The 26,872-nt window shown below is 43.0% G+C and overlaps 1 protein-coding gene across 4 annotated transcripts in view; it reads right to left on the reverse strand.

Annotated features, from left to right (window-relative positions):
* Nucleotides 1–26,872, reverse strand: part of ccdc62 (coiled-coil domain containing 62) — a 49,536-nt gene that overhangs the window by 9,752 nt on the left and 12,912 nt on the right. For 2 of the 4 annotated variants that reach the window (XM_070887786.1, XM_070887787.1), the window contains exons 9-14: nt 24,127–24,228; nt 23,216–23,304; nt 17,535–17,635; nt 7,238–8,191; nt 6,005–6,188; nt 2,995–3,135 (exon numbers count right to left, since the gene is read on the reverse strand). In XM_070887786.1, the coding sequence (XP_070743887.1) occupies nt 2,995–3,135; nt 6,005–6,188; nt 7,238–8,191; nt 17,535–17,635; nt 23,216–23,304; nt 24,127–24,228 (1,571 nt within the window). Of the gene's footprint in view, nt 1–2,839; nt 3,136–6,004; nt 6,189–7,237; nt 8,192–17,534; nt 17,636–23,215; nt 23,305–24,126; nt 24,229–26,872 lie in introns of those variants that run through there. The other 2 variants (XM_070887785.1, XM_070887788.1) reach the window with 2 other exon arrangements.

Genomic DNA, 26,872 nt, shown 5'->3' on the forward strand with positions numbered 1-26,872 from the left:
TCCCTCCCCCCCCCCCCCCGCGGGAACGAACGGCTTCCCCCCCCCCCCCCCCCCGCGGGAACGAACGGCTTCCCCCCCCCCCCGCGGGAACGAACGGCTTCCTCCTCCCCCCCCCCCCCCCGCGGGAACGAACGGCTTCCTCCTCCCCCCCCCCCCCCCGTGGGAACGAACGGCTTCCTCCTCCCCCCCCCGCGGGAACGAACGGCTTCCTCCTCCCCCCCCCCCCCCCGCGGGAACGAACGGCTTCCTCCTCCCCCCCCCCCCCCGCGGGAACGAACGGCTTCCTCCTCCCCCCCCCGCGGGAACGAACGGCTTCCTCCTCCCCCCCCCCCCCGCAGCATTCTCCCTGGCTGAAGCACTTTCACACAGGTAGGAAGATGGTTTATTTAATCTTTTCTTTGCTTATAAATTTTTATTCGGGTTGGATTTATTTGTATAAGTATAAATAAGGATTTATTATAGAATTTAATGACTTCCCTTCCCCCCCCCCCCACCTCGTTCTGGACGCCTAATTTGTAACCTGCGCCTGATTTTTTAATGTGTAGAACAGGTTTTTTCAGTTCTACAAAAATCTTCACTTGCTCCATTCTAAGTTAGTTTGGAGTACGTTTTCACTGTGGAAACTTTCAAATCAGGCGTCAGTGGCCGGACACGCCCCCTTTTGAAGAAAAAATTCTGTTCCAAAGTAGAACTGTTCTACCTGACTAGAACTGCAGAAAAAAAAATGTGGAGAATTGCGATTTCTAAGATAGTCCGTTCTCCACCAGTTGCTCCTAAAAATCAGGCGCAAATCATGTGGAAACTTGGGCCCATTATGTCAATACTTGAGCAGTTTAGGTATCTTTCCCTATCACTGTCCACTCTCCTTGTCTCCAATTTCCCCTTCAAAATTAGTTCCTGGAGTCATCATGATATTTTCCTTGGTTAAGGGCTCAGGATTATCCAACCTGTGAACATCTCCACACAGAGTGTCATTTTTCTCCCCTGGTTGACCTGTCAGAATGCACTCCAGTGATGTGTAAGGGACTCCTCTTCTGCCATGAGTCTTGCAAACTTGCTTCTTAGGGGAAAACCCAACTGTAAATGTCAAACAATACTAGGATCTTAATTCGATGCATTTAAGGGGAAGCTAGATAAGTACATGAGGGAGAAAGGAATAGAAGGATATGTTGATCGGGGAGTTGAAGTAAGGTGGGAGGAGGCTCATATGGAGCAAAAACCAGCATAGCCCTGTTGGGCCGAATGGCATGTTTCTGTGCTGTAAATATGAGGTACAGCTATGTAAACTCTGGTAACCTATTTTAGAGTGCAGTGTCAGAACAGTAGGTAACATGTCACTTACTAAGCATCTAGATTTTAGGAACCATTCATAAATTACACGAATACACTGAATATCTAAAAACTTTTAGTCACCTACAAATAATGTATAAAAATCTAATTTTGTACCTTTATTTCAACATTTTCTTCCATACAAACTTCTAATATTTAGTATCTCTTTTTATAAGCTACTAGCTCATTATCTGTGTCAAAGTTCACAGATAAAATGTAAATAAATTTGGAAAATACTTTGTGGTATTCTGCATCTCCTCCCTGTATGATGTGGTGAAACATGGGGAATCCAGGATTAAAATCCATGGTAAGCAGCGGCTCTGAATCTTAAAGCACCTCCCACCCACTTTAAAAAAAAAGATATGACATCTCCCCACCCCAGTTGTTACTGAATGAAACAAAAGCAGAACATGTAAAGGTACTCTATCTTCCAGGCTTACCATACTTAATATAAAAAATTATTTACCATATTTGTACCCAGTGTCCCTGTCTAGCTCTCACACCAACAATCATAAATCTGGGGGCGGGGGGGCTGGGAGAAAAGAGAAATCTTGCTTTTTGCAGGGTTGTTTGGTCGAGTGAGTGGGTGACATTGGGCAATTCTCAGGAATGGGGAGGAAACTGGTTTGTTGGGCAGAGGGGTGGTGATGACACCTGTGCTGTATTCATTAATGGCCCCTGAAGAGTGGGAGCAAGCCTTAAGTGGGTGCACAGGTTGACTTCGGATGACGATTAACAAGACAGTCGAATTCTTGAGGCCGAACCATTTGGCCAACATTCTCATGAGCACTGCTGCTTTTTTCATTTGTTGAAATAAAACAACAGGTGAATTAGCTCTTAACATTTTTCTTTCCCTCAAATGTTCACTTTTTTGTGTAAGGAATTTACACAATCTTTTCGGCGCATGGTTTGATACAAAGTTATTCTTGTATTGCAAACTACATAAAACTTGCAGGTTGTAGATATTTGCGCTCCATATCTAGTTATACTTGTGTACGTTGTTGTGCTCGGTGATGGGTCTGAGATCCTTCCCTGTCAGGGGGCTGAGGATTTAAATGCTTACCTCAGATTCTGTCTCCTTCTCAACATGGTGAGTGAAACCGTGGCAGTAAATTCAAATGTTCATCAGCAACCACTTTTCCCTGGTTTGACTCATGGTTTGGTGGCTAATCTGCTGTATTGCGATGGGAAGCGATGCCTTGCAAACTTACACTTTCCCTGGAACAGGGAAATTAAAGTAGCGAGAGCTTGACAGCCCAATGTACAGCAATTCATCGCCATTCGTACAGGCTGTGACATCTGACTGGCCTTGCAATTCCACAGGAGAAATAATACATTCACGGTCATGTGTTATTAGGGCCCAAATCAGATCAAGAAAGGAGATGGACAGAACATGTTAATTATAGTATAGATACATCAGCAACCCAATTTTCAACATAAATTAACTTTTCAAATCATGATAAAGAGCTGTTTGGGGAGGACAGAGTGAAGAGAAATCAAATAGTGGGAAGTTTAAAATAAAAATTCTGCAGTTTATATGCTAATGACTGTGATGGCATCTTTATTTGATTGTGAAGTACAGCAATATGAGGTAGGTTTCTCCATTTACGTATTATCATTCTTTACCTTCTAAATACAGAAATCATTTTGTGGAAGCTCACTTACCCGTACATTGCTATTGCTGCTACTACAGGATGACATGCCAAGAGGAAGCTGAGTGCTGCGCTCCAGGCTAGCGACCATCTGTCGAGATTCAGCCAGCAGACGTTGCAGTTTAGTTGTTGGTGAACACTCATCTCGATAAATCTTAAGAGAATTTGACAAGCCTCATTAACTTTGACATATTGTTTAGTAGTTCTTATACACAGAAGATATCTTCCATAATGAATGCAAGTTAATTTGCAATAACCCATATGGTTCCTTGTAACACAAAAAATGCACTTAACATGCAAGAGTATATAACTTGCTAGGCTTGGCAAGTTAAGTTTCTGAAATTGAAAGATTCCAATATAAACTCAGTTCTAAGTTGATCACTGAAAGTTTTGGTTAAACAAAAATAAGTTAAACATCTAAGGACCCTCCTCCCTCCCATTTAACACAGTTATATAAATGATGCAAGCTTTGGCTTCCAGAAGCCACTTTTCAGCAGATACTCATCATCATCATAGGCAGTCCCTTGGAGTCGAGGAAGACTTGCTTCCACTCTAAAAATGAGTCCTTAGGTGACTGAACAGTCCAATACGAGAACCACAGTCCCTGTCACAGGTAGGACAGACAGTTGTTGAGGGAAAGGGTGGGTGGGACTGGTTTGCAGCACGCTCTTTCTGCTGCCTGCGCTTGATTTCTGCATGCTCTCGGCCACATTGTTTGCATGCCAGACACGAGACTCCCAAAGCAAGCGCTCTATTCGGAACTCCTTCATGGCAAACGAGCCAAAGGTGTGTAGAGGAAACTGTATTAGCATGTAGTTTGTGTACATGCAGATCAAAATTCAACAGGGTACAAGGCCTTTTCAAATACACTGTCATAAAGTGGAACATTAACTGCTTATATATCCTGGCAAAGGGACTGGACCGGAAACGTTACCTCATCTGGTCCCTATACAGATGCTGCCTAACCTATTGAGTGTTTCCAGCATGTTCTGTTTTTGTTTCCAATTTCTAGCACATGCAATTTTATTTTTGCTTTTTATTAACTGATCCTTGTTGGTTAGTTTCACAGTTGTATAATAAAAAATTCAGAATGTACTGTTTTGCAGATATCCATATAGGCCTTTTAAGATTGCCGTTGGGCTAAGTCTAAGCAATTGTATACTGTACTTGAAAATTACCCATACTATTAGAACACAAGAAACAGGAGCAGGACTAGGCCATTTGACCCCTCGAGCTGCTCCGCCATTTAATATCATGGCTGATCTGATCATGGACTCAGTTCGACTTCCCTGCTCGCTCCCCATAACCCTTTATTCCCTTATCGCTCAAAAATATGTCTATCTCCACCATAAGTATATTCAATGACCCAGCCTCCCCAGCTCTCTGGGGCAGAGAATTCCACAGATTTACAACCCTCAGAGAAGAAATTCCTCCTCATCTCAGTATTAAATGGGTGGTCCCTTATTGAGACTATGCTCCCTAGTTTTAGTTTCCCCATGAGTGGAAATATATGCTCTGCATCCATCTTGTACAGCCCTCTCAATGGGCTCAATTTTCCCCAGTGATTTGCGCCGTTTTTTTGGATTACGCTGCCTTTTCTGGCCTAACTTAAAAATCCACAGTTTTCCCAATCAATTTGCACCAGCGTAACTCATTTAGTACTTTTTTTTTTAAGGTAAGTTTTCCCCCAGAGGGGCGTAACCAGCCACCTACACCAATTCTGGCCATTTAGTGAACTTTGGCCAGCAGATAGTTACTCCATTTCTGATTAAGTCAGCGTATGTGGCCTCTCGAGAAAACCCTTGCGGAGAGTTAAAGAAATCAGCGCAGGTAAGTAAATTGGAGGCCATTCGGCCTGGGCTAGGGGCGGGAAGTGGAGTGGACCTGGACGGTACTCACTCAGAGCCGGAGAGGCTCAGTGGGGGAGGGAGCAAACTGACCGGCACTCACTCGGGGCCACAGCGGACTGGGAAGGCACGCACTCGGGGGCCACAGCGGACTGGGAAGGTACTCACTCGAGAACCGGCGAGAGTCATAGACAACCGATCCACAACTTGCTCTTTAAAAATGGCCGATTGCCAACTCGGAGCTCTACTGCGCATGCATGGCCATTTCAGCGATGTCAAGAACATGAGGTTTTTTTCTCGCGCATGCGCAGAAGGCCTGGCTGCATTTTTCGGCACAGACCGCAGGCTCCACCCCCGAGACGACTGGCCACGCTGCGCGAGTCCAGATTACAGCAGAAACATCGGGGAAAGTTTGGACATGTTTTACTGGCGCATTTCTGGACCTAAATAAGCGGTGCAACTCTGGCAATACGTCAGAAAACGGGCTTGGCCAAAATTGAGCCCATTACCTTATGTTTCGATAAGATCATCTCTCATTTTTCTGAACTCCAATCAGTATAGACCCAACCGACTCAACTTATCGTCATAAGTCAACCCCCTCATCTCCGGAATCAACCTAGTGAACCTTCTCTGAACAGCCTCTAATGCAAGTATATCCTTTCTTAAATACGGAGACCAAAACTGTGCGCAGTACTCCAGGTGTGGACTCACCTATACCCTGTATAGTTGTAGCAGGACTTCACTACTTTTACACTCTATCCCCCTTGCAATAAAAGTCAACATTCCATTTGCCTTCCTGATTACTTGCTGTGCCTGCATACTAACTTTTTGTATTTCATGCACAAGGACCCCCAGGTCCCTCTGTACTGCAGCATTTTCTAATTTTTCTCCATTTAAATTATAATCTGCTTTTTCTTATATCTTTCTAAAAAGGCCACCATTCCATTTGCCTTTCTGATTACTTGCTGTACCTGCATATTAACTTTTTGTGTTTCATGCACAAGGACCCTCAGGTCCCTCTGTACTGCAGCACTTCGCAATTTTTCTCCATTTAAATTATAATTTGCTTTTCCATCAGATCTTTCTAAAAGGATGCCAAGTGCTGGCAAAGGCTCTTACTGACTATAATTGTTTCTTTCTCTGGTGATAAATCTTTAGTAGACTGTAAAAACTTACATTATTAGCAGACACCATTCCACTGTCCTCATTAACGTGCAGCCTCACTGGTGAAACAGAGTCATTCCCGCAAAGGTCACTGTGGAGGCTGCTCTTTCCCCTCGGCCTTTCTCTGACTGGCGATGAATTCATGGAACGTAGTGGTGACTCCATACCAAATGTGTTCAGTTCCAGCCTTTCCTCACTGTATAGGAAGAATAAAATGTAAAGAGAAACTTTGTTTCAAAGTTACCGAATTCTATCTATTTCCCATAAATGGCCCCGATTTTAACTGCAGGTGGATTCCCCACTCAGGCCTGGGTTAAAATTACAGTTGGGTCTCAGTGATGTCACTGGGCCACAACATGCATATGTAAAGAAGGACCCTGTAGCTCCGGGTGCATGTCTTGCTGCCTGCTCAGGAGAGCAGGTTAAAATTGCAGATGTTGTGATCATGGTAAGAGAGCCAGGCGATTTTAACTGTCCACCCACCAGGTTTCTGCTGAGCAAGTAGGGTTAAAATTCCATTGACTCTCAAGTCATAAAATGCAACAACGTGATAAATAATGCAGGGTGAAATCCAGCTTGACAAGTTCAAAGAGCCAAACTGTGCTTGATCGGATCCCCTAGCTAATATTTAAAGAAAGATTGGCTTGAATTTCTCTCTCCAATTTTCTTATTGTCTGCAGATAGTGGTGACAAATTATAGAGTATCATTCCACAGGCACCTGGTAGCACTCGAATACCTAAATGCTCATTCTTGATGAGTGAGCCTAAACAGCATCAGTAGGCTATTCAAACAGAGGGAATGATTTTCAAACCCAATTATTCCTCACTCAATGCTTCCAAAAGAGATTATGTGCTCAAGTCTCTGGAGTGGAGCTTGAACTCTTAACCTTCTGACTCAGGTGTGTGAGTGCTACTACCCTGTACTGAGCGTAGTTTGACGCCTAAAACAGTGATGTCAAATAATTCATACAATTCAACATTCATTCCCCCTCGCAATTAATGTACAGGGAATAAAGTACTGCATCAGCAAATACAGGTACTTCCGAATAAGTGGAACATACTGCACTGAACCCATATACATTTGCAACATTTGGTCTGGAAATTCCTCGCTGTGATGCAGCTCATAATCTTACTGCAGTTTGCCTCAAATTTAAAATGAAATTCATCCCAAATTGCTCTGGTATGGATAGCTACCCTTTTAATCCTTGGACAATTTGTTTTTTCTTACAACTGAAGTTATCGCACCTCTTTTTTCCCACACTGGTAGGACTGTCTAACCCAGGTGAGGATCCCGAACCATCATTTAAGTACAGCCACCACAAGTCCTTTACATCTACTGCTGGCTGAAAATGCTTCATCCATTCTTGTTCTGCAATCGGAGGATCCTGTTCAGTGTCATTCCTTGTATGAGGCCGAATCATTTCGTCACTCATTCCACATTCATTCAGTTCATTACTGTATTTGTCTTCTGAAGCCTTCGCTGCTTCTTTGGATGACACAATAGAAGTTGCACTTGTCTTGGAACCAAGAGCATTATGGTTGTCTGCTGTAATAGTGGTTACGCTGGCTTTGCATTGGCAAGGGTTGCTGCTGCTAGGACTGTGATTATCAGTGTTTACATAAGCTATATTATTATATTGTTCCGTACATTCTGTGATATTGGCATCAGAAGATCCTTCAAATCTCCATCTTTGCTTCCTTGATGCTTGCTGTAAATTGTCATCTCTTGCCTGAGGCGAGTTACAATTGTTTGCAGTTGTATATTTGCAGCTTTGTTTTGGCGGAACATATTTTGTAGGTTTTTTATTAGTATCATTAGCATTAGTCTGAAGCGTATAGGTCTTAAATGGCAGATTTCCATTCGCAGACTGATCAAAGTCAATAGGAAAGATAGTTTGAGCATTTACACATTCAGACGAGTTATAAGTTCTGCAGTTGATAGCGCTGCCCACTTCTGTGACCAATAAGTGGCCCTGCTCTTTGATATTATTTGGAATTAAGTCACCATTGTGGTTCTGCATTAATTTGACTGTTTCTTCTTTGTTTCTATTGGTCATGCAATCTTTTTTATGTTCTTTGCTTGCCTCCATTTTCCATTTCTTATTGACCATGTCATTTTTGTGTTCTTGTCTCTCCATCTCATTCTGTCCGTTTCTGCTCTGTGCCATACAGTTGGAGTCTGAGAGAAGTCGACTTGAACTTAAGAGAAGAAAAAAAGTACATCAAACAGGATCACTGGCAAGAGCTCGGGATTAAGTTTTCATAGCCCCTTTATTGTTTTTTCAAATTTTAACTGCACAACTCTTAAAAGCACCAAGTAAAAATCTTAAAAGTCAATTGGTGCTGAAAGAACGAGATAGATAAACATAAAAATGTCACTATAATTAGAAAATCTGTATTTATGATTATATCAATTCAGAGAAAGCTTTCAGCTTTATATTCTATATGACAAAAATATAAACTTCAGGAACATTAGAGACTGGAACCGGCAAAATGGAATAGTCAAATCTGGATACAAATGCAATTTTGGCAGTGTCTTGATGTAAAATTTTCAAGTTGTTCTTTGTAGCCCAATATTCAGTGCCCATCACACATTAACATTAAACCAATTCTCCACTTTCAAAAATGGCATTCTAAATATAAAAATATATTCAAATATACATCATATACATTTCACCAAAAAAGTAAACCAGAAACGTTCCCAAAACTACTGTTTCTTTTTGAAAGACATTTTCGACTGTCTTATGTTATCAGTTTAAATTACAAAAGTTAGCAACATTATGGTTTGATTATAATTGCTAAATATTTAATGATTTAATGGACAATTGGCTTCAGAATCCCTGGACCCAGGAAGAAAACTATCAATCACGGTTCCCATTCCCAACTGCTGTCCAGTGTTCACTGCTAGAATGCGCACATGTCGATAACAGGTGAGGACAAAATTATGCGTGGCCATGATTAGAGACGGGCTGGCTCCACCAAAAAGGCACGGGATTCTCATGGAAAAGGAGGGGGGTGTCAATAATATAGCACCATAGAACATAGGAACAGGAGTAGGCCATTAAGCCCCTCGAACCTGTTCCGTCACTCTATTAGGCCACGGCAGATCTGTATCTCAACTCCATTTACTAAGAACATAAGAAATAGGAGCAAGAGTAGGCCATACGGCTCCTTGAGCCTGCTCCGCCATTTTATACGATCTTGGCTGATCCGATCATGGACTCAGGTCCACTTCCCTGCCCGCTCCCCATAACCCCTTATTCCCTTATCAGTTCAGAAATTTATTCAATGTCCCAGCTTCCACAGCTCTCCGAGGCAGCGAATTCCACAGGTTTACAACCCTCTGAGAAAAATTTTTCATCTCAGTTTTAAAAGGGCAGCCCCTTATTCTAAGATTATGCCCCCTAGTTCTAGTCTCCCCACCAGTGGAAACATTTTCTCTGCATCCACTTTGTCAAGCCCCCTCATAATCTTATACGTTTCGATAAGATCACCTCTCAATCTTCTGAATTCCAATGAGTAGAGGCCCAACCTGCTCAACCTTTCCTCATAGGTCAACCCCCTCATCTCTGGAATCAACCTAGTGAATCTTCTCTGAACTGCCTCCAAAGCAAGTATATCCTTTTGTAAATATGGAAACCAAAACTGCGCGCAGTATTCCAGGTGTGGCCTCGCCAATAACATGTATAACTGTAGCAAGACTTTCCTGCTTTTATACTCCATCCCCTTTGCAATAAAGGCCAATATTCCATTCGCCTTCCTGATCACTTGCTGTACCTGCACACTAACCTTTTGTGTTTCATGCACAAGTACCGCTAGGGCCCACTGAACTGCAGCACTTTGCAATCTTTCTCCATTTAAATAATAACTTGCTCTTTGATTTTTTTTCTGCCAAAGTGCATGACCTCACACTTTCCAACATTATACTCCATCTGCCAAATCTTTGCCCACTCACTTAGCCTGTCTATGTCCCTTTGCAGATTTTCTGTGTCCTCCTCACACATTGCTTTTCCTCCCATCTTTGTCTCGTCAGCAAACTTGGCTACATTACATTCGGTCCTTTCTTCCAAGTCGTTCATATAGATTGTAAATAGTTGGGGCCCACATTTCTCCATATCCCTTACCGATCAAAAATATAGCGATTTCAGTCTTGAAATTTTTAATTCCCTCAGCATTAACCACCACAGGTTGTCATCTAAGAAACCCATTTTGTGCAGAGAGGAAGCCACAGGCTGATAGAGAATTCAAACAGGCTGCATTTAGACAGGTTGAGAAAACACAGACTCCCATGTCTACGTGCAGTTCAGCATGTTGCATTAAGTCATCAATCAACTTGACATTTTAGGACCTTGGGTAGCGAGCCAATTAAAAGGTTAAAAAACTATTAATTGAGCCAATAAGGTCAAAGAAGGCGAGTTCTTTTCTGTAAATTGAACCCGGTATAAATACAGCCATTTTGACCATGTGGTCTCAGAAGGACAAAGACCTGGCTTAAAGCCAAGAGCTTCTTACTGCTGCCAAAAATAAAGTGACATTAAAACTACAATCGGAGTTCGTATTTCATTGGAAATTAAGAGATCTAACAATTTTGGCGTCACGAACACGATCGCTGAGGAAAGAAACTGAATTTTGGACATCGAACCGACATACTGAGGTAAGGTCTCCTCTTTTTAAAAGTCCTCGGTCAAAAGTCTAAATTCGCCTCTCCTTCTACGCGATTCTGAAAGCCTCCGGTTTGCGAACCCTCCGGTTGGTAGTCGGCTCGAGGTCCCATAGACGTCTAAGTTCGGCGGTGTGTTAGTTAATTAATCACTGACCTATTGATCGGCTAGAAAGCCTACGACTTGAGACCCCAGTAAAGAAATCAGTATTATGGCAGCAGGAGATAAGAGCAAAGAATTGCCTACAACTGTTAAAGGTGGGCAAGCACCACCTGAGGTTTCGCTAGATGAAATTCTCGAACAGTTGAAAGAATACATAGAGCAACAATTTCAACTTATCTAAAATCTGTATTAAGATTGAACAAAAGTACGGAACCTCCAAAGGACAATGGTCCTTGGACGAGATTAAAAGGGTCTGAGGAAAAATGACCCATATGAGAAATAAAGAGCGAACTAGATGGTCCCTAGCTGTTATGGGACAGATCCGACAGCAGAATGAAATTATAATGCGTTCCCAACATGATCAAGAACTGACCAGTACAAAGGACCAATTGCAAGCTGTTTGTGCACAGCTGCAACAGAAAAAGCTTGAACTTGAAAAGCTGGAAGCGGAAGTTAAAGATCTTAAAGGTGAAATTAAAGAATGGAAAAAATCATTAGGTCAAGAGACAGTAATAGGAAAAGGAAAATGTATCGGTCAATTCCCAGGGTACCCATGTTTGGATAAATTAAAAGCGCAAACCCAAAGACACGACCGAGGAATAGATACGGATTCTGAATCCTCCGACGATACAGGGTCAGAGGATAAAGAATTAGGGGTGCGCTTTGCCCCGTTTAAAAAAAGACGAGTTGTAGTCAAATCAGAAGAGACTGCGGATGAGGGCGGAACCAAAAAAACGAGGAAAAGGCTGTATGCAGAATACTTAATTCATGATCCGGCAGACCCAGAGAAAATTGATAAATGATCCAAGGAATTGCCCAATCCAAAGAAAGGGGGAGTGAAAACGTGGGACCAATTGGACCGCTTAAGAAATATATATCAACTTCATCCCTGGGACGGAGTGCAAATTTTGACCATAATGGTGCCAAAAACACAGGGAAGAAAATTGCACGACAAGGTAGAAGAAGCTTTGGGGCAGGATGAGCAAGAATTAGACACAGGATGGGAGGCAATTAAACACTGGCTGCAAGCCTTCAGTCCAGCTAAGACAGACTGGGGAAAAATTGCAGCCTGCCTACAGAAAGGAACAGAGGAGGTCCTGGAGTATGACGAGCAGTTTAGATGCACGTGGCTAGAACATTTGGGTATGAATAATACGGATGAGGAAATGGATGAACAAGTGTTTGGACCCCTGAAAGCAGCTTTCGTGGCAGGTCTAAAGCCAGAACTGTCCAAAATGCTTAAGGTAGTGTTACCGGACTGGGAAGGTAGAGGAACTACCTTTGCAGCATTGGTGGATCGATGTAACCAATTAGACCGGGATATGAGAGCTAAAGTCCGAGCTGTACAGGCTATGGGATGGAAATTCCAGGATTCCGATAAACAGTAATTCGGAAAATTACCCGGAAAATGTCATTATTGTGGGAAAGAAGGTCACTGGGCCAAGACGTGCAGGGCAAAACAGCAAGGTCATGGCTGGGGAAGAGGACGCAGCCAGGGATACAATTCAGCCAACAAACCAGGCTTGTCACAAGATAACGACCTCATAGAAGCATTTAAGCGACTGACAATACAACAACAGAAGGAGTTATATGGGATAGCAAAAAACGATTAGAGCCCACCCTGGCCCCCCTCCTCGCACTAATACAACAGAGGGGAGATGGGCTATATATAACTGTGAGGATGGGCGATAAGGATGTGGACTGTCTTTTAGACACGGGCGGAATCAACATGCTTACCCCTACAATATGGAGACTTTTTGCCGTTGGATGGTAGGGCACATACAGCCTATGGAGTTGGGGGCCATAAAATGGAAATTAAAAGGACAACACCGGTACATATAGGGCTGGGTCCACATGAACTAACCACGCCGGTCTGGATAGGCCCAGTAGATCAACCCCTTTTGGGAATGGACGTTCTAATCCAAATAGATTCATCGTTGCATTTTGAGGATGGGCGGGTGATATGGTCAATTAGAACTTTGAAGAAAGAAGAATTGAAGGAACACCCGATTATGGGCTAAAGATAAGAACGATTGTGGCCTACTCCAGATGGAGCCTGCGTCATTTACCGGGACCAAGCCTCCATGCACTAAACAGTATCCCATCAGTCCAACTGCCATCGCGGGAATCTTACCGGTTATTCAGCAATTGGAGAAACAAAGGGTGCTTATTAAAACACATAGCTCCTCCAATAGCCCCATGTGGCCGGTACAGAAATCTAATGAGACTTGGCGTTTGACTGTCGATTATAGGAAAGCTAACCAGTGTATTGATCAAAAAGCTCCTTTGGCCGCAGATCCCTCCACCATTTTTAATGCCCTCAAACCGGAACATAAATATTTCTCGGTTATAGATATGGCCAACGGATTTTGGTCGGTGACTCTGGCACCGGAGATTCGACAGTGGTTTGCTTTCACGGTCCAAGGACAACAGTATACTTGGACCTGGTTACCACAGGGTTTCCACAACAGCCCTACGGTATTCCACATGGCTTTACAAAGCCATTTGTGAGAATTACCTCCCCTGTCATCCACAGTCATCCAATATGTAGACGATATCCTGCTAGCTTCAAACACGGAAGACCAGCATGAACAAGATTTATGAGCTTTGCTGGACCACCTTCGGCTGAAAGGACATAAAGCCAGCATCGACAAAGCACAAATATCCCAAGAAGAGGTTGTATACATGGGACAAAAGATTTCACAAGGAAAGAGAGAACTTACCCAGGATAGAACTGCAGCCATTCGGGCTGCTAAAAAACCCACCACTATTCAGGAACTAAGGTCTTTTTTGGGATTGTGTAACTTTAACAGAAATTGGATTGGCTCCTTCACACAGCTTGCTCAGCCATTGAATGATATTTTAAAGGGGAAACGTGCCTCTAAAGAAGCCATCACCCTCACTAAGGAACAGCAAAAGGCCTTCCTGAGTTTGAAAAAGGCTTTGTGTTCGGCACCGGCTCTGGGAATCCCCGACAGTGGTAAGCCATTTACCCTGTTTGTCCATGAGAAAGAAGGATATATGACAGCTATACTGACACAAGAACATGGGGATCGGCAAAGACCTATTGGTTATTATTCGGCAAAACTGGATGTGGTAGCCCTCGGATGGGGAAGTTGCCTAAGGGCCATGGAAGCTACATGTCGAGCGGTAATGACCACTGCGGGTCTAGTCCTCAACCAAAAGCTGATTGTCAAGTGTCCCCACACCGTACACGCTTTGCTGTCTATGACTAGAATGTCTCAGGTGACGGCAGCTAGATGGACCCGCTGGACAGCAGTTTTGGAAGCTCCTAATCTCCATATCGTCTAGACCAGCCCGGTTAATCCCGCAACTATGCTCCCGATGTCAGATCGAGGGAGCAAGAGGGGGAGAGAATGTGAAGAGCATGACTGCGTGGAGATTTTAAAAGAAACAGAAGAAGCAGCCTTAGCAGCAGAGGAGCCTCTGCACAACCCAGACCTCATCCTGTTTACAGATGGTTCCTCCTTTGTTGACAATGGTACCAGAAAAGCAGGATGGGCAGTTACAACCTTATATGACGTAGTGGCAAAAGGATGTTTACCCTCAGGAACGTCAGCACAACAGGCCGAGTTACGGGCCCTGTCAGAAGCATGTCGAATAGCAGAAGGACCCACAGTCAATCACACTGCAAAGGTCTTGTGTAAGGATTACATTCCCCGATGGGGAGTCCCGAGTAGCATTGACTCAGATCAGGGAACACACTTCACAGGTGCTGTCTGCCAAGAAGTCTGTAGGTTACTGAACATTACGTGGGATTTACACTCTCCTTATCATCCACAATCATCAGGTCAAGTAGAACGAATGAATCGAACTCTGAAACAACGGCTTGCCAAATATCACCAAGAAGGAACACCATGGCCCCAGGCACTACCAATAGTGCTATGTAGCATTAGGGCAACCCCGAACAGAACTACAGGTCTAAGCCCATTTGAAATTATAACAAGAAGACCCATGTCGCTGCCAGGAACTATCGATTTACGGAAAGCTGACGTTCACTTAATGAGTGACACTTTGTTATCATACTGTCAGAACCTAACCAATGCTATTAGTTCTGTTTCCCGACAGGTATCGGCAGCTTGTGGGAATCCACCCGAAGGAGGACACGACATCATCCCGGGAGTCTGGGTGTATGTGAAAAAGTTGCATAAAGAACCTTTGGGTGCCAAGTGGGAGGGACCTTATCAAGTGTTATTGACCACCCAGGCAGCTGTTAAAGTCCAAGGAAAGAAAGCCTGGATCCACGCTTCACACGTTAAACGAGCACCCGTAACTGAAGCTGAAATCTAATAAGGACAATTACTTTTTGCCAAAATGTATAAATTTACTGTATTACTGATTGTAGGTATTCTAGGCATAGGCCTACTTCTTACAAGCCGACCCTCTGCACCAAAGGGAAATAGTAGGGTAGCAAGGGAATTACATGTAAATACCTTTTTATATATGTCATACATTTATGTCAAACAAGGTAACATTTCTAGTTGTTGGGTGTGTGCGCATATTCCTATTCACTCAAAGGGAGGGATTCCCTTGAGGCCAGTTCCCTTGAATATCTCGGAAATGGCTGAGTGGATAATTAATCAAAACAAAACAGGCAATGCGTTTCAGGATACGGAAAACTGGGCACGTAAATGGAAGTCAGCAGATTACAATCTGACTACCTTTGAAGGGGAATACCAACCGTGCTACAATAATTCCAAACGGCCCCCATTTTTTATCATCACTAATACAACGGGAATAGGAAGACCGGGGGAATCGATCTGTCTGATTAGAAACATCAAAGGAGGCCAAAATATGGGGTATAGTTACTGCTCCCAGAATTATAATATAATCAAGCCATGGAACCATCCAAACTGGGCCGATGTGGGAATTCTTAACGTAACGGGGATTCTGAATAAAACAGATTGAAAAGCCTGGACAGGCCCCGGAGTGTTGTTGACAAAGAAACAGCTAACATTCATTGCCTATAATGGCAGCTATTGGGTGTGTGGCCACAAGGCCTACCCTTGGTTGCCCCAGAATTGGACGGGATCCTGTTATTTAGCCTACATTGTGCCTTATATGTATCATATAAAGTCACTGTCGGAACATTTACACCGTCCTAAGAGAGCTATCACAGAAACAGAGAGATTCTTTGCCATTCTGATCCCCAGGTATGGGACCGCCAGACTGGCAAGGGAATCCATTAACATGGCATCCATTGTGGAACGGGTAGCCATTGATACCTCAGAGGCCCTAGTTAAAATCAATGCAGAAATGGTAGCAATCCGCACAGTAGCCCTACAGAATAGACTGGCCCTTGATTACATCCTGGCTGAAAAGGGAGGTACTTGCGCCCTACTCGGAACTGAGTGTTGCACGTATATCCCAGATAGCTCCGAAGAAATTACCCACTTAGCGGAGCATATCCAAAAGGAGGTTGAAAAAAATAAGCCCCATCATTCACTTTGTGGAGCGGTGCCACTGAATGGCTAGGTTCAATAGGAACTTCATTGGTGGAAGGTTTAATTCTGTTTGTTGTAATTATTTTACTTTGATATTGTTTGTTTATGTTGATTAAATGTTGTTGCGACCAGGTGGCTGTAGCTGCTGTCCCGCTTGTGAGACACCTTGCAGGTCCCAGCAGACCGTCTGTATGTGGCACAGGGGTATGTTATGCTTAAGGGAAGGTTGTTTACTGGTTGAATTAAGATATTGATTTGGATTAAATTGGAATAAGGTTAATTAACCTACTAAAATCAGACTTCCATTGTGGCCACGATGGAACTCGGGTTGGTGTAAATTTGTGTGGAAGCTACTAGTCCGGACATGTGGCGAAACACATCAACAAATTTTAGAAGGAAACTCTATTAACATGTATGAAATTATTTTGTAGAATGTTTAACCAGTGATACCTGATGTTTTATGATTCAGTTTGTGAAAGAATCAAAGGGGGGATTGATAGAGAATTCAAACAGGCTGCATTTAGACAGGTTGAGAAAACACAGACTCCCATGTCTACGTGCAGTTCAGCATGTTGCATTGAGTCATCAATCAACTTGACATTTTAGGACCTTGGGTAGCGAGCCAATTAAAAGGTTAAAAGACTATTAATTGAGCCAATAAGGTCAAAGAAGGCGAGTTCTTTTCTGCAAATTGAACCCAGTATAAATACAGCCATTTTGACCATGTGGTCTCATGAAGGACAAAGACCTGGCTTAAAGCCAAGAGCTTCTTACTGCTGCCAAAAATAAAGTGACATTAAAACTACAATCGGAGTTCGTATTTCATTGGAAATTAAGAGATCTAACACAGGCTTTCCCCAGAGAGGAAGGGAAGTATTGTAGTCATACTGGACCACTTTTACAAATTTCCCAGCAGTTTTCTATGGAACACCGTTTTCAAAAGTCTAATATCAGGTTTCCTGAATCCTTCTTCATCCAGGATGGCTGCCTCACTGAGTTTTGCTAGCTTGTGAAGTTACATTTCATCAAATTATATTTATAGCTCATTAAGTAAATACATCACATGATATGATACACAGCTGCATAGTCCATGTTCAATCCCTAGCTTGTGCTAGTTTCAACCAAGGCACAGTTATTATGGTGTGTCCCTTTTATTATACTTTACCCCCAAAAAAATTGGAAGTGGGGGGGGGGGGGGGGGGGGAGTGAAAGGAGAGTGATTTTTAAACAGCATAATCAAATCTTCCTGCCTACCTAATTTCAAGAATTTTCTCCTCCTGCTTTTGGATCAACTCCTGAGAACTTTCAAGATTCAGATGCAGAAGCTGCAAGTCATGCCGTTGCTTTTCATTTACCTGATCAAAAGATATAGAAGTGACACATACATGATAAAGATTAGATAGGTACAAGTACATTACTTTCCACACAAACATCTGTGAAGACTGGTAAAATACATGGGCTGGATTTTCCACTTGTTACTGCCTCGGTTTTCACCCTGGAGGGGCGGCAGTGGCGACGGTGAGCTCTTCTGGGGGAATGGCCAGCTTCCAGCTGGGGTTTTTGGGGCCAGTTTCGGTGGGGCGCAGAGCATTACCGCCCGGAAGAGGCAAGTCAGTGTGCAATGCCCTTGGTTGCAACAACGGCTCGATTTTTGGCTCCAGCCCGATCCATAGCGCTCCGTAGAGCGCCCTGCTGGGACCACCTGTGAAAACGGGCGATCCGACACGTAGCGGCTGCAGAGAGGCAAGTAATGTTGACCTCAGGTAAGTGTGATTGTTTTTAATTTTTTTTGTTGCCATTTATGTTGTGGTGGCGTGAGTAACATCGAGAACCTTTTAGGTGTTTTTTTCCCCCAGATTTCTTTTTCCCCCCCCAGGCCTCTCAGAGCGCTCCGAGGCCGGCTGTTTAGCTTGGGATTTTCACTTGTTCAGCTGGCTTAGTGCCCTAAGAGAGGTATGCAACGGCTCCCTTACTGCTCCGCCCCACACTCAGGGTCCAGCTGCCCAATTTTGCTGACTGAGTCGCAAATTTTTCCCAGGCGCTATCAGGACCGCCCCGCCGCCATTACCGCCCCGAAATGAGCAAAGCCGAGAATCCAGCCTTGTATGCTAGAAGAAAATAACAATGGTTAATTTCCTCTTTAATAAATATTAATATGAAATTATGGATTTGTACACTCAACCACACTTTCTATTCGTTATGCCAATGATGCATAAATGTACAACTGCATTGTAACCAAGAACTATTGCAGTTAAGTTATTGAGAAATCACTAACTGCAGAATATCTATGTGCCCAATACAGAGTACATACTCTTCCTCCATAGGGAAATACTCTTTACCTAAGCTAAGAGAGCTTTGATATACAGGTTGGCAAAGCCCAAGTTTGGGAACTTCCAATTGGGCACATAGGTACTGCTGGAGATTAAACAGCTAAAACTGCACAACAAAGCATTGGTAAGCTTCTTGCAACTTGCTCAGGTAGCACAACCGACCTGTTGTTACTGCATTGGCTTGCATGGTTTTCTGGAGTGGAGTTGGAAGAATCCCAGCTCCCAGTAATAGGTCTAGTCCTCCAGGTTGAATTAGTGAGCCAGACTGGCTAGCCAATTCATTAACAGTGCCCTGAGAGTACTGCAGAACTGCCTGCTTACTGAATCACTATAGAGGGTTAACTTGGTTTTAAATTTCCATCATATCATCTCAAACCACCTAACCACAAAGAGATCTAGCTTATCTCTCCCATCCCTCCCAAAACAATATAGTCACCAGTTGGTAGACAAAAACAAGCACAGGTTTAAGCCATCACTAGCAGGTATCAGGACCTTCTTGCAAGTAGCACAAGACATCATAAAATGTGCAATTAACATTGCACCATCCTCCTGGTCACAGCATCAAAACAAACTACGAATTTAAGGTGCGGAGTTTCAACAGCAGCTGTTTAACTCTCTGCATCCCAATCATGGTAGACCTGGATAAAGTGTGTGTTCTCATAATTGGCCTCTGGGTAACACCTACCAGCAGCAGTTGCAAGTCTGAGACTCTTCTCTCACCTAAAGGAAGGAAATCTGCTTTCAGAATGGTGGAAGGACCCAGACAGGACAGTTTGATGTTATAGCCATCCAGGTTCAGTGCAACGTACCAGACTTATTCATCATAAACAGATTAAATTCAGGTCCTTATGTGAGGGTCTTTGACAAAAAAGGCAGTGAGGTTGACTTTCCCCTTCCAGGAGTCTCCGTTCTTTCCCTTCTGCCACAAATGCATTGGACAGCTTGGGCATGGGCGTCACAGATGAGCCAGAGGAACCCCTTCCATTATACGTTTAGAAGTTCTGAACCATGAAGAAAATCCATTTGGACACATCTCATGAGCCACAAGCTTAATCTACATTGGAACGTCGTGGTCACCCACCATCATATCCCACAAGTTAGCCCATTGTTCAAGATGGTAGATAGAGCGCATTAAAATTACAGATCAGTCTGCCAAAAATGCAATAGGCCATAAATTGCTACAATGGCAGGTTTGGTGGTGAACAACATTAATTGGACTTTTATGCTCACCATTGACATTTCACCATATGTGTGCAGCAAATTGATGAAATGTCAATCCATAAAGTTAATGTCACATTGGACCTTGTGCCAATGGCTTATCTCCTTGACCAATGAAAGGAAGGAGAAATAAAATGAATAAAAGACAGAGAAGGAAATAGGGCAAGTTAGAGTCAAACAAAATATAGAGCCAGAAAGAGGAATTTAAAAAAAGAAGAAAGTGAATGGATTAAGAGTGACAGAAAGGAAAAGTAAGCAAAACAAGAGGACACTGTAACCCAGTTGTGTTTGGGAATTGCTGTATGGTCCTGGAGAAGGTAGTGAGTGAATGACAGGGTAGGTGTAGAAATGCACAAACATTCTCGATGCATGAACTGTAGAACCAGTAGCCCTGTCCGTCATGATCAGGAATAGTGGAATACCCTGTGCATACACCATTGCACTGCTTTCATAGGAACATAACAATTACTTGGAAAAAGACCATGGTCCATCTAGTTCGCCTTCTACCATCCTGGTAGTGGCCTGAAACAATGATAATGGACTTGTTAACCAATCATAGCAATCAATATCTATCAATTATTCTACAACAGACCGAGAAATAACATAAGAAACCCAATCGGTCCAAAGTCATCATTTTCCTTCAAGCATGCCACACTCAGCACATCACGTTTCAAATTACTCATATACTGTATCCCAAAATGTTATTTTCTGAAAGAGATCTATATAATTTACATTTGAATGAGAGACCCTCTTCTAAGTGGATAAACTGCTTTATATCCTGAAAATGATTGCCTTCCGACATTAACAGGAGTGTGGATACTAAGACTGACACAAAAAGATAGCCAAGACAACAACAACAACAACTTGCATTTATATAGCGACTTTAACGTAGTAAAACGTCCCAAGGCGCTTCACAGGAATGTTATAAGACAAAACAAATAAATGTGACACCGAGCCACATAAGAAGAAATTACGGCAGATGACCGAAAGCTTGGTCAAAGAGGTAGGTTTTAAGGAGCGTCTTAAGGAGGAATGAGAGGTAGCGAGGCAGAGAGGTGTAAGGAGGGAGTTCCAGAGCTTAGGGCCTAGGCAACTGAAGGTACGGCCACTGATGGATGAGCAGTTATAATCAGGGATGCTCAGGAATTTGAGGAGCGCAGATATCTCGTGGGGTTGTGAGACTGAAAGAGATTAGAGATAGGGAGGGGTGAGGCAATGGAGGGATTTGTAAACAAGGATGAGAATTTTGAAATCGAGCAGTTGCTTAACCGGAAGTCAATTTAGGTCAGTGAGCACAGGGGTGATGGGTGAGCAGGACTTGGTGCGAGTTAGGACACGGGCTGCCGAGTTTTGGATGACCTCAAGTTTACGTAGGGTAGAATGTGGGAGGCCAGCCAAGAGAGCATTGGAGTAGTCGAGTCTAGAGGTAACAAATACATGTGAGTTTCAGCAGCAGATGAGCTGAGGCAGCTGTGGAGAATGGCAATGTTATGGAGGTAGAAATAGGCGGTTTTAGTTATGCTGCAGATATGTGGCCGGAAGCTCATTTCAGGGTCAAATATGACATCTAGGTTGCAAACAGTCTGATTCAGCCCAAGACAGATGCCAGGGAGAGGGATGGAGTCAATGGCCAGGGAACGCAGTTTGTGGCGGGGTCCAAAGACAATGGCTTTGGTCTTCCCAATATTTCAATGGAGAAAATTTCTGCTCATCCAGTACTGGATGTCGGACAAGCAGTCTGACAATTTAGAGACAATGGAGGGGTCGAGAGAAGTCAGCATACATGTGGAAACTGACACCGTGTTTTTGGATGATGTCGCCAAGGGGCAACATGTAGATGAGAAATAGGAGAGGACCAAGGATAGGTCCTTGGGGGACACCAAAGGTACAAGAAAAAAAAAATGTAAAAACCTCTAGGAATACTGGAGTGAGACTCCACAACTTCACTGGTCCCTTTATGGACCTGCAAGGTTGAGTGAAGACCATAAATCACATAATTTGTAGGGCCCTCTACCATATTAATTACCTGCCTAAACGGGTGCGGCATGATTAATTCCTAATAATATCAGAAATCTAGCATTGTCACCATCAGTCTTAAGTTCAATGGGGAGCCTCACAGCGAGAACGGATTTTTATCGGCAAGGCCAACGACGGACCCATGCAAATCGCCCGGCAATTTGCGAGGCATTGCCTCTCAGTACCTTGCTCAAGTGGCCATTATCCATGTGTGAACGTCAACGGGAAGTGCTAGCAGGCTATTTGATTTGGGAGCATCAAAATGAGCCTATTCCCAACATCGCTGAAAAGTCATGCACACAGCTTTCTAGCAGGGCCCCCTGATAGCAATCAAGAACAGGAACATTGGCCAATTTCCCCCCTTCCTAACCCAAGGGTGTAGAGGCTAACTGTACTATCCACAGTGACACACCAGCTGAGATCAGTTAACTTACTTCTGCAACAATCGTCACTCCATTATTTTAGAAAGGACGGAGGGAGACCAGGAACCAGGAACTACAGACCTGTCAGTGTAACATCAGTCAGAATTATACCAGGGGTTAAAGGGTTAAATTGTTCACCATTCCTGAAACAGCAGTGTGGGAGTTCCTTCACCACAAGGACTGCAGCGGTTCAAGAAGGTGGCTCACCACCACCTTCTCAAGGGCAATTAGGGATGGGCAATAAATGCCAGTGATGCCCACATTCCGGAACGAATATAATTTTAAAAAACTTGGCTTGTATTCCTTGAGTTTAGAAGATTGAGGGGTGACCTAATTGAGATATTTAAAATAACAAAGTGATAAGATAAGGTAGATACAGAGAAACGTTCCACTGGTGGGGGCACAATCTTAAAATTGGAGTTAGGCTATTTTGGAGTGAAATCATGAAGCACTTTTTCCACACAAAGGGTAGTGGAAATCTGGAATTTCCTCCCCCAAATGGCTGTGAATGCTGGACCAATTGAAATTTTCAAGACAGATCGACAGATGCTTATTATGCAACGAAATCAAGAGATATGGATCAAAGGCGAGTAAATGGATCTGAGTTATAAATCAGCCATGATCTCATAAAATGGAGGAATGGGCTTGAGGGGCTGAATAGCCTACTCTTGTTCCTATGCATAGTTGGTGATTCATTTTGGGAGCATCCTGCTTTGCATGGTTCAACCTTCACTTACTAAACTTGCTGAGGTATCAGTGATCTATTCATTTATTTTATACACTGAATCAAATTAGTAAATATTCCACTGAATTGGAAAATCAATTATTCTTATGTACATGATGACTGAGTACAACTTTCTTCTTGTTTGTATACACCCGATTGCTTCAAAGCAACTTTGTCCTTCAATAATTAAATAATGTTGCATTAATAGATTTCAAATGGTCTTGCCTGCCGAAGACCATGCAGTTCAGTGTCTGCTCGCTCCTGTTTTGATCTTGCCAGATCCAGTATCTGATCTTTCCTCTTCTCCCGTTCAACTGAAATGGAATCGTAAAACAAGACAATGAATTTCTCTTCAATGCAAACCTGGCATTTTGTATATAGAGGACCTAGAACTTATTGTGGCTGCAAAATCACAAAAAAATATTGGAAAATGTATCTTACAACATTACCAGCTAATATCAACGTTTTGGGGATTTTATATAAATTAACGTTAGGTTACAGTAGGCAATAAATCATTTCCTATAACTGGACAGAAAAAAAATGGGGAAAAAAGCAACACATCCTGTACACCTAAACACTTCAGATTACAACATGTTGGTCTTTACTTAAGATTATTTACTATAATATATGATTTTTTTTTTGAAGCTGTCTTTAACAAAGTAAATGGAGGACAGATCATATGATATTTCAAAAACTGATGAGGTTAAATGGAGTGGGAGAGAGGCCACTACTTTGGAAACAATTGCTCAAGGACACTGGAGGGTCTTATTATGTTTTGCCCCATAACCTCTGACCCTGAAACCAATGACACACAATGGAGCACCGTTGCATGGACAACACGAGCCCTCCAATACCGCTTGTAAAAGCTCAGCCTTCATGTGTGAACCAATGTAATTTGTGCTGGTTGTGAAAAGGAGAGGGGGGCATCACAGTTTAGTCCTATAGTCACTGGATAAGAAATCAAGTTCAGGAGCACTATGTTTTTCTCTTCCTTAGCCCCAAAAGACAAGGCTATTTGTACTGAATTACTGCTACCCTAGCTAAGATCAGCTAACTTATTACAGACCAGAGATTGACCTGGGATACTTGCTGGTTCACACAATACCCTCGGTATTTCTTTAGGGTTCTTAACTTACCTGCTAAAGTGAGCTCATTTCCTAGATACTGCCTTTCTTGTTTAAGGCGAATAATTTCTTCCCTTTGTTCATTATTTTCCACTGTCTTTTCATCTAACTCATCTAAATAAAAGAGGAAAGTCTCAGTTGATAGGACTTTAATGGCTTCTCACTGCTGAGACAACTAGAAAACACAATTCTTTTCCTTGCACAATGGACAGACATTTTTTTTTACAAGTCCAAAGTGGTAAAGAATCTTCCAGTATGATGTTTGCAACATTTAATATATGGGATTCTCACTCCAGGGCAAGAGCTGAAATAAATATATTTACATTTTCAACTCGCTCGGGAGATTGCCAGGCAGCACTGAATTATGTGCTTTACAACAATTAGAACTCTTGTCCGAAGGGTATATTTAAAAAAAAAGCAATTTCCAATTTCTCCCATTTTATCCCTCCTCTCCTGATATTACCATAGCGTGATGTTATGATCTCACAAACACCAGAAGCTGCCTTTTCCTCGATCTGTCAAGCTTGACAAATTGGAAAAGCCGGTTTTCAGCACATGCGCATTGTGCGCTGAAAACCGGCTTTTGCGGTACCTTCCTGGGTCTGTACACACTCCGTACGGACCCGGGAGGCCAGAATTTCTGCCCCTCTATGTTTTTATCAACTAAACATCTGCTGCAACAAAGCAGCTGGTCAAATCTGTGCAGATTGTGATACTGTATTAACTTGCAAATAGGCTGTGCTTTATTAAAACAATATTGGTTTAATCTGGGGGTGTGACTTAAATACAGGTCAAATTTTTTTCTCCGGTGGGGGGGGGGGGGTGGGGCAAAGGGCTCATATTTGAAGTGTGGTCTATCTGCACAGGCAGGAAATAAAGTGCTTGCATTTATATAGCACCATAGCACACCCTCAGGATGTCACAATGGGTTTTGCAATCAATTAATTGTTTTGTTTAGTCATTATTATTGTTATGTAGGCAAATGCAGCAGCCAAATTGCACTCAGCTAAGTCGCACAAATAATAAATGAGTGAATGCCCAGATAGTCTGTTTTTGGTGTTGTTGGTTGAGAAATCTTGGCTGGGTAACTTGAGCAAGCTGATGGAGCCTTGGTTTAACATCTGACAATGCAGCACTCCCTCATCTGGCGTGATCATCTAGATTATGTGCTCAAGTGTGTAGTGGGGCTTAAACCTGCGATCTTCTGACTCTGAAGCAAGAATTCTCCCAACTGAGCCATGCTGAACACATCTGGAAGCATCTCATGGTGTCAGCTTGGTTCAATGGTGGCACTCACCTGTGAGTTAGAAGATTGTGGGTTCAGGTCCTAGTATGGATTTGTGAACAGAATCTAGGTTGACACGCATCATCAGCAGCAGCATAAAGTATAGTAATGAGCGACTGCTGCATTGTTAAGACACACCATCTTTAAAATTCACCTGACAACATCCCATCCTAAAGATTCCATCGCACTATTTGAAGAAGAGCAGGAGAATTCTACTGATGTCCTGAGCAATAATCCCTCTTAATCAGCATCACCAAAACTGGACTGGCTGGTCATTCATCTCATTTGCTGTGCTGTTTGTGGGCCCTTGCTGTGCAGAATTTGGCTGCCACATAACTGACTACGCTTCAAAAGAACTTCATTGGCTGTGATTTGGGATATCCCGATAACGTGAAAGGTGCTACATAAATGCAAGTCTCTATATATAGATATTAATGGTGTAAATCTTGGTGGTGATACAGGGTTCAAACTATTCAATCCCTATGAAAAAGTATTTGCTAATTGAGAATACAACAGTGATGCAAATTGGAACATAGGAACAGGAGTTTGCCATTCAGCCCTTCAAGTCAGTTATATCATGGCCGATCTGTATTTTAACTCAATTTACTTGCCTTGGATCCATATTCCTTAATACTCTCAGGGAGGATAGTAGAAATGTGTGTACTACGGCCATGCAGTAGAGCCTGGTCTCCAATCATCTTGCATCTCCTTGCCATTGGACCAAGACCATGCTCTGTCAAGCCCGTGTGGTAGCTGGTGTGCAATGGCCAACCCATGTTAAAAAAATTCACACACAGGCATCTTCCACCCTATAAAATGAAGTTCGGGACCTGGAATGTCAGGACCTTCACAAATACAGAGACTGTAGATCCCGCATCGGACTCATCAGTCACCTGAGAACTCATATTAGTGTGGAAGCAAGTCATCACTGACTCCGAGGGACTGCCTAAGAAGAAGACTTCACCCAATTAGTTATCCTTCATGTGTGAATACTTGCAAATTATATTTGACTGGTGGGTCTCACAGCCAAGTCCAAAACCGCTGTCAAATAAGCAATCAGGTACAGGAAACTTGCCTGATTTTCATTCTCTCAAGCCTAGAGTGCCGGGCCAACTGTAAAACTCCTGTCACCCTAGCTGAAATCAGCTAACTCAGCCCAGACCAAGGATCAAAAATGGAACCTTCCTCCTCTGTCTAATCCAGTATCCTGCACTGCAGTACATGCATCCAAGCCACCGGGCGAGCTGTTAAGAATAGTATTGGAATAACATTGCCTGCATAAGCACATTTCAACTAGGTTGAACATTTCAATCCTAACTGCCGTCACAGTCCTGAGAAAGTTAATAGCAAAACTATGCCAGCCTCCATGATTGTTCATGCTCATGCTGCAAGAAATAGTTTGGATATCACTACTGCTTGAAATTGTTTCAAACAACAAATATCTGCCTTAATGATGGGGAGCACAGTGAATTA

This window comes from Pristiophorus japonicus, chromosome 8 (assembly GCF_044704955.1).
Source record: "Pristiophorus japonicus isolate sPriJap1 chromosome 8, sPriJap1.hap1, whole genome shotgun sequence".
In the NCBI taxonomy this organism is placed as follows: domain Eukaryota; kingdom Metazoa; phylum Chordata; class Chondrichthyes; family Pristiophoridae; genus Pristiophorus; species Pristiophorus japonicus.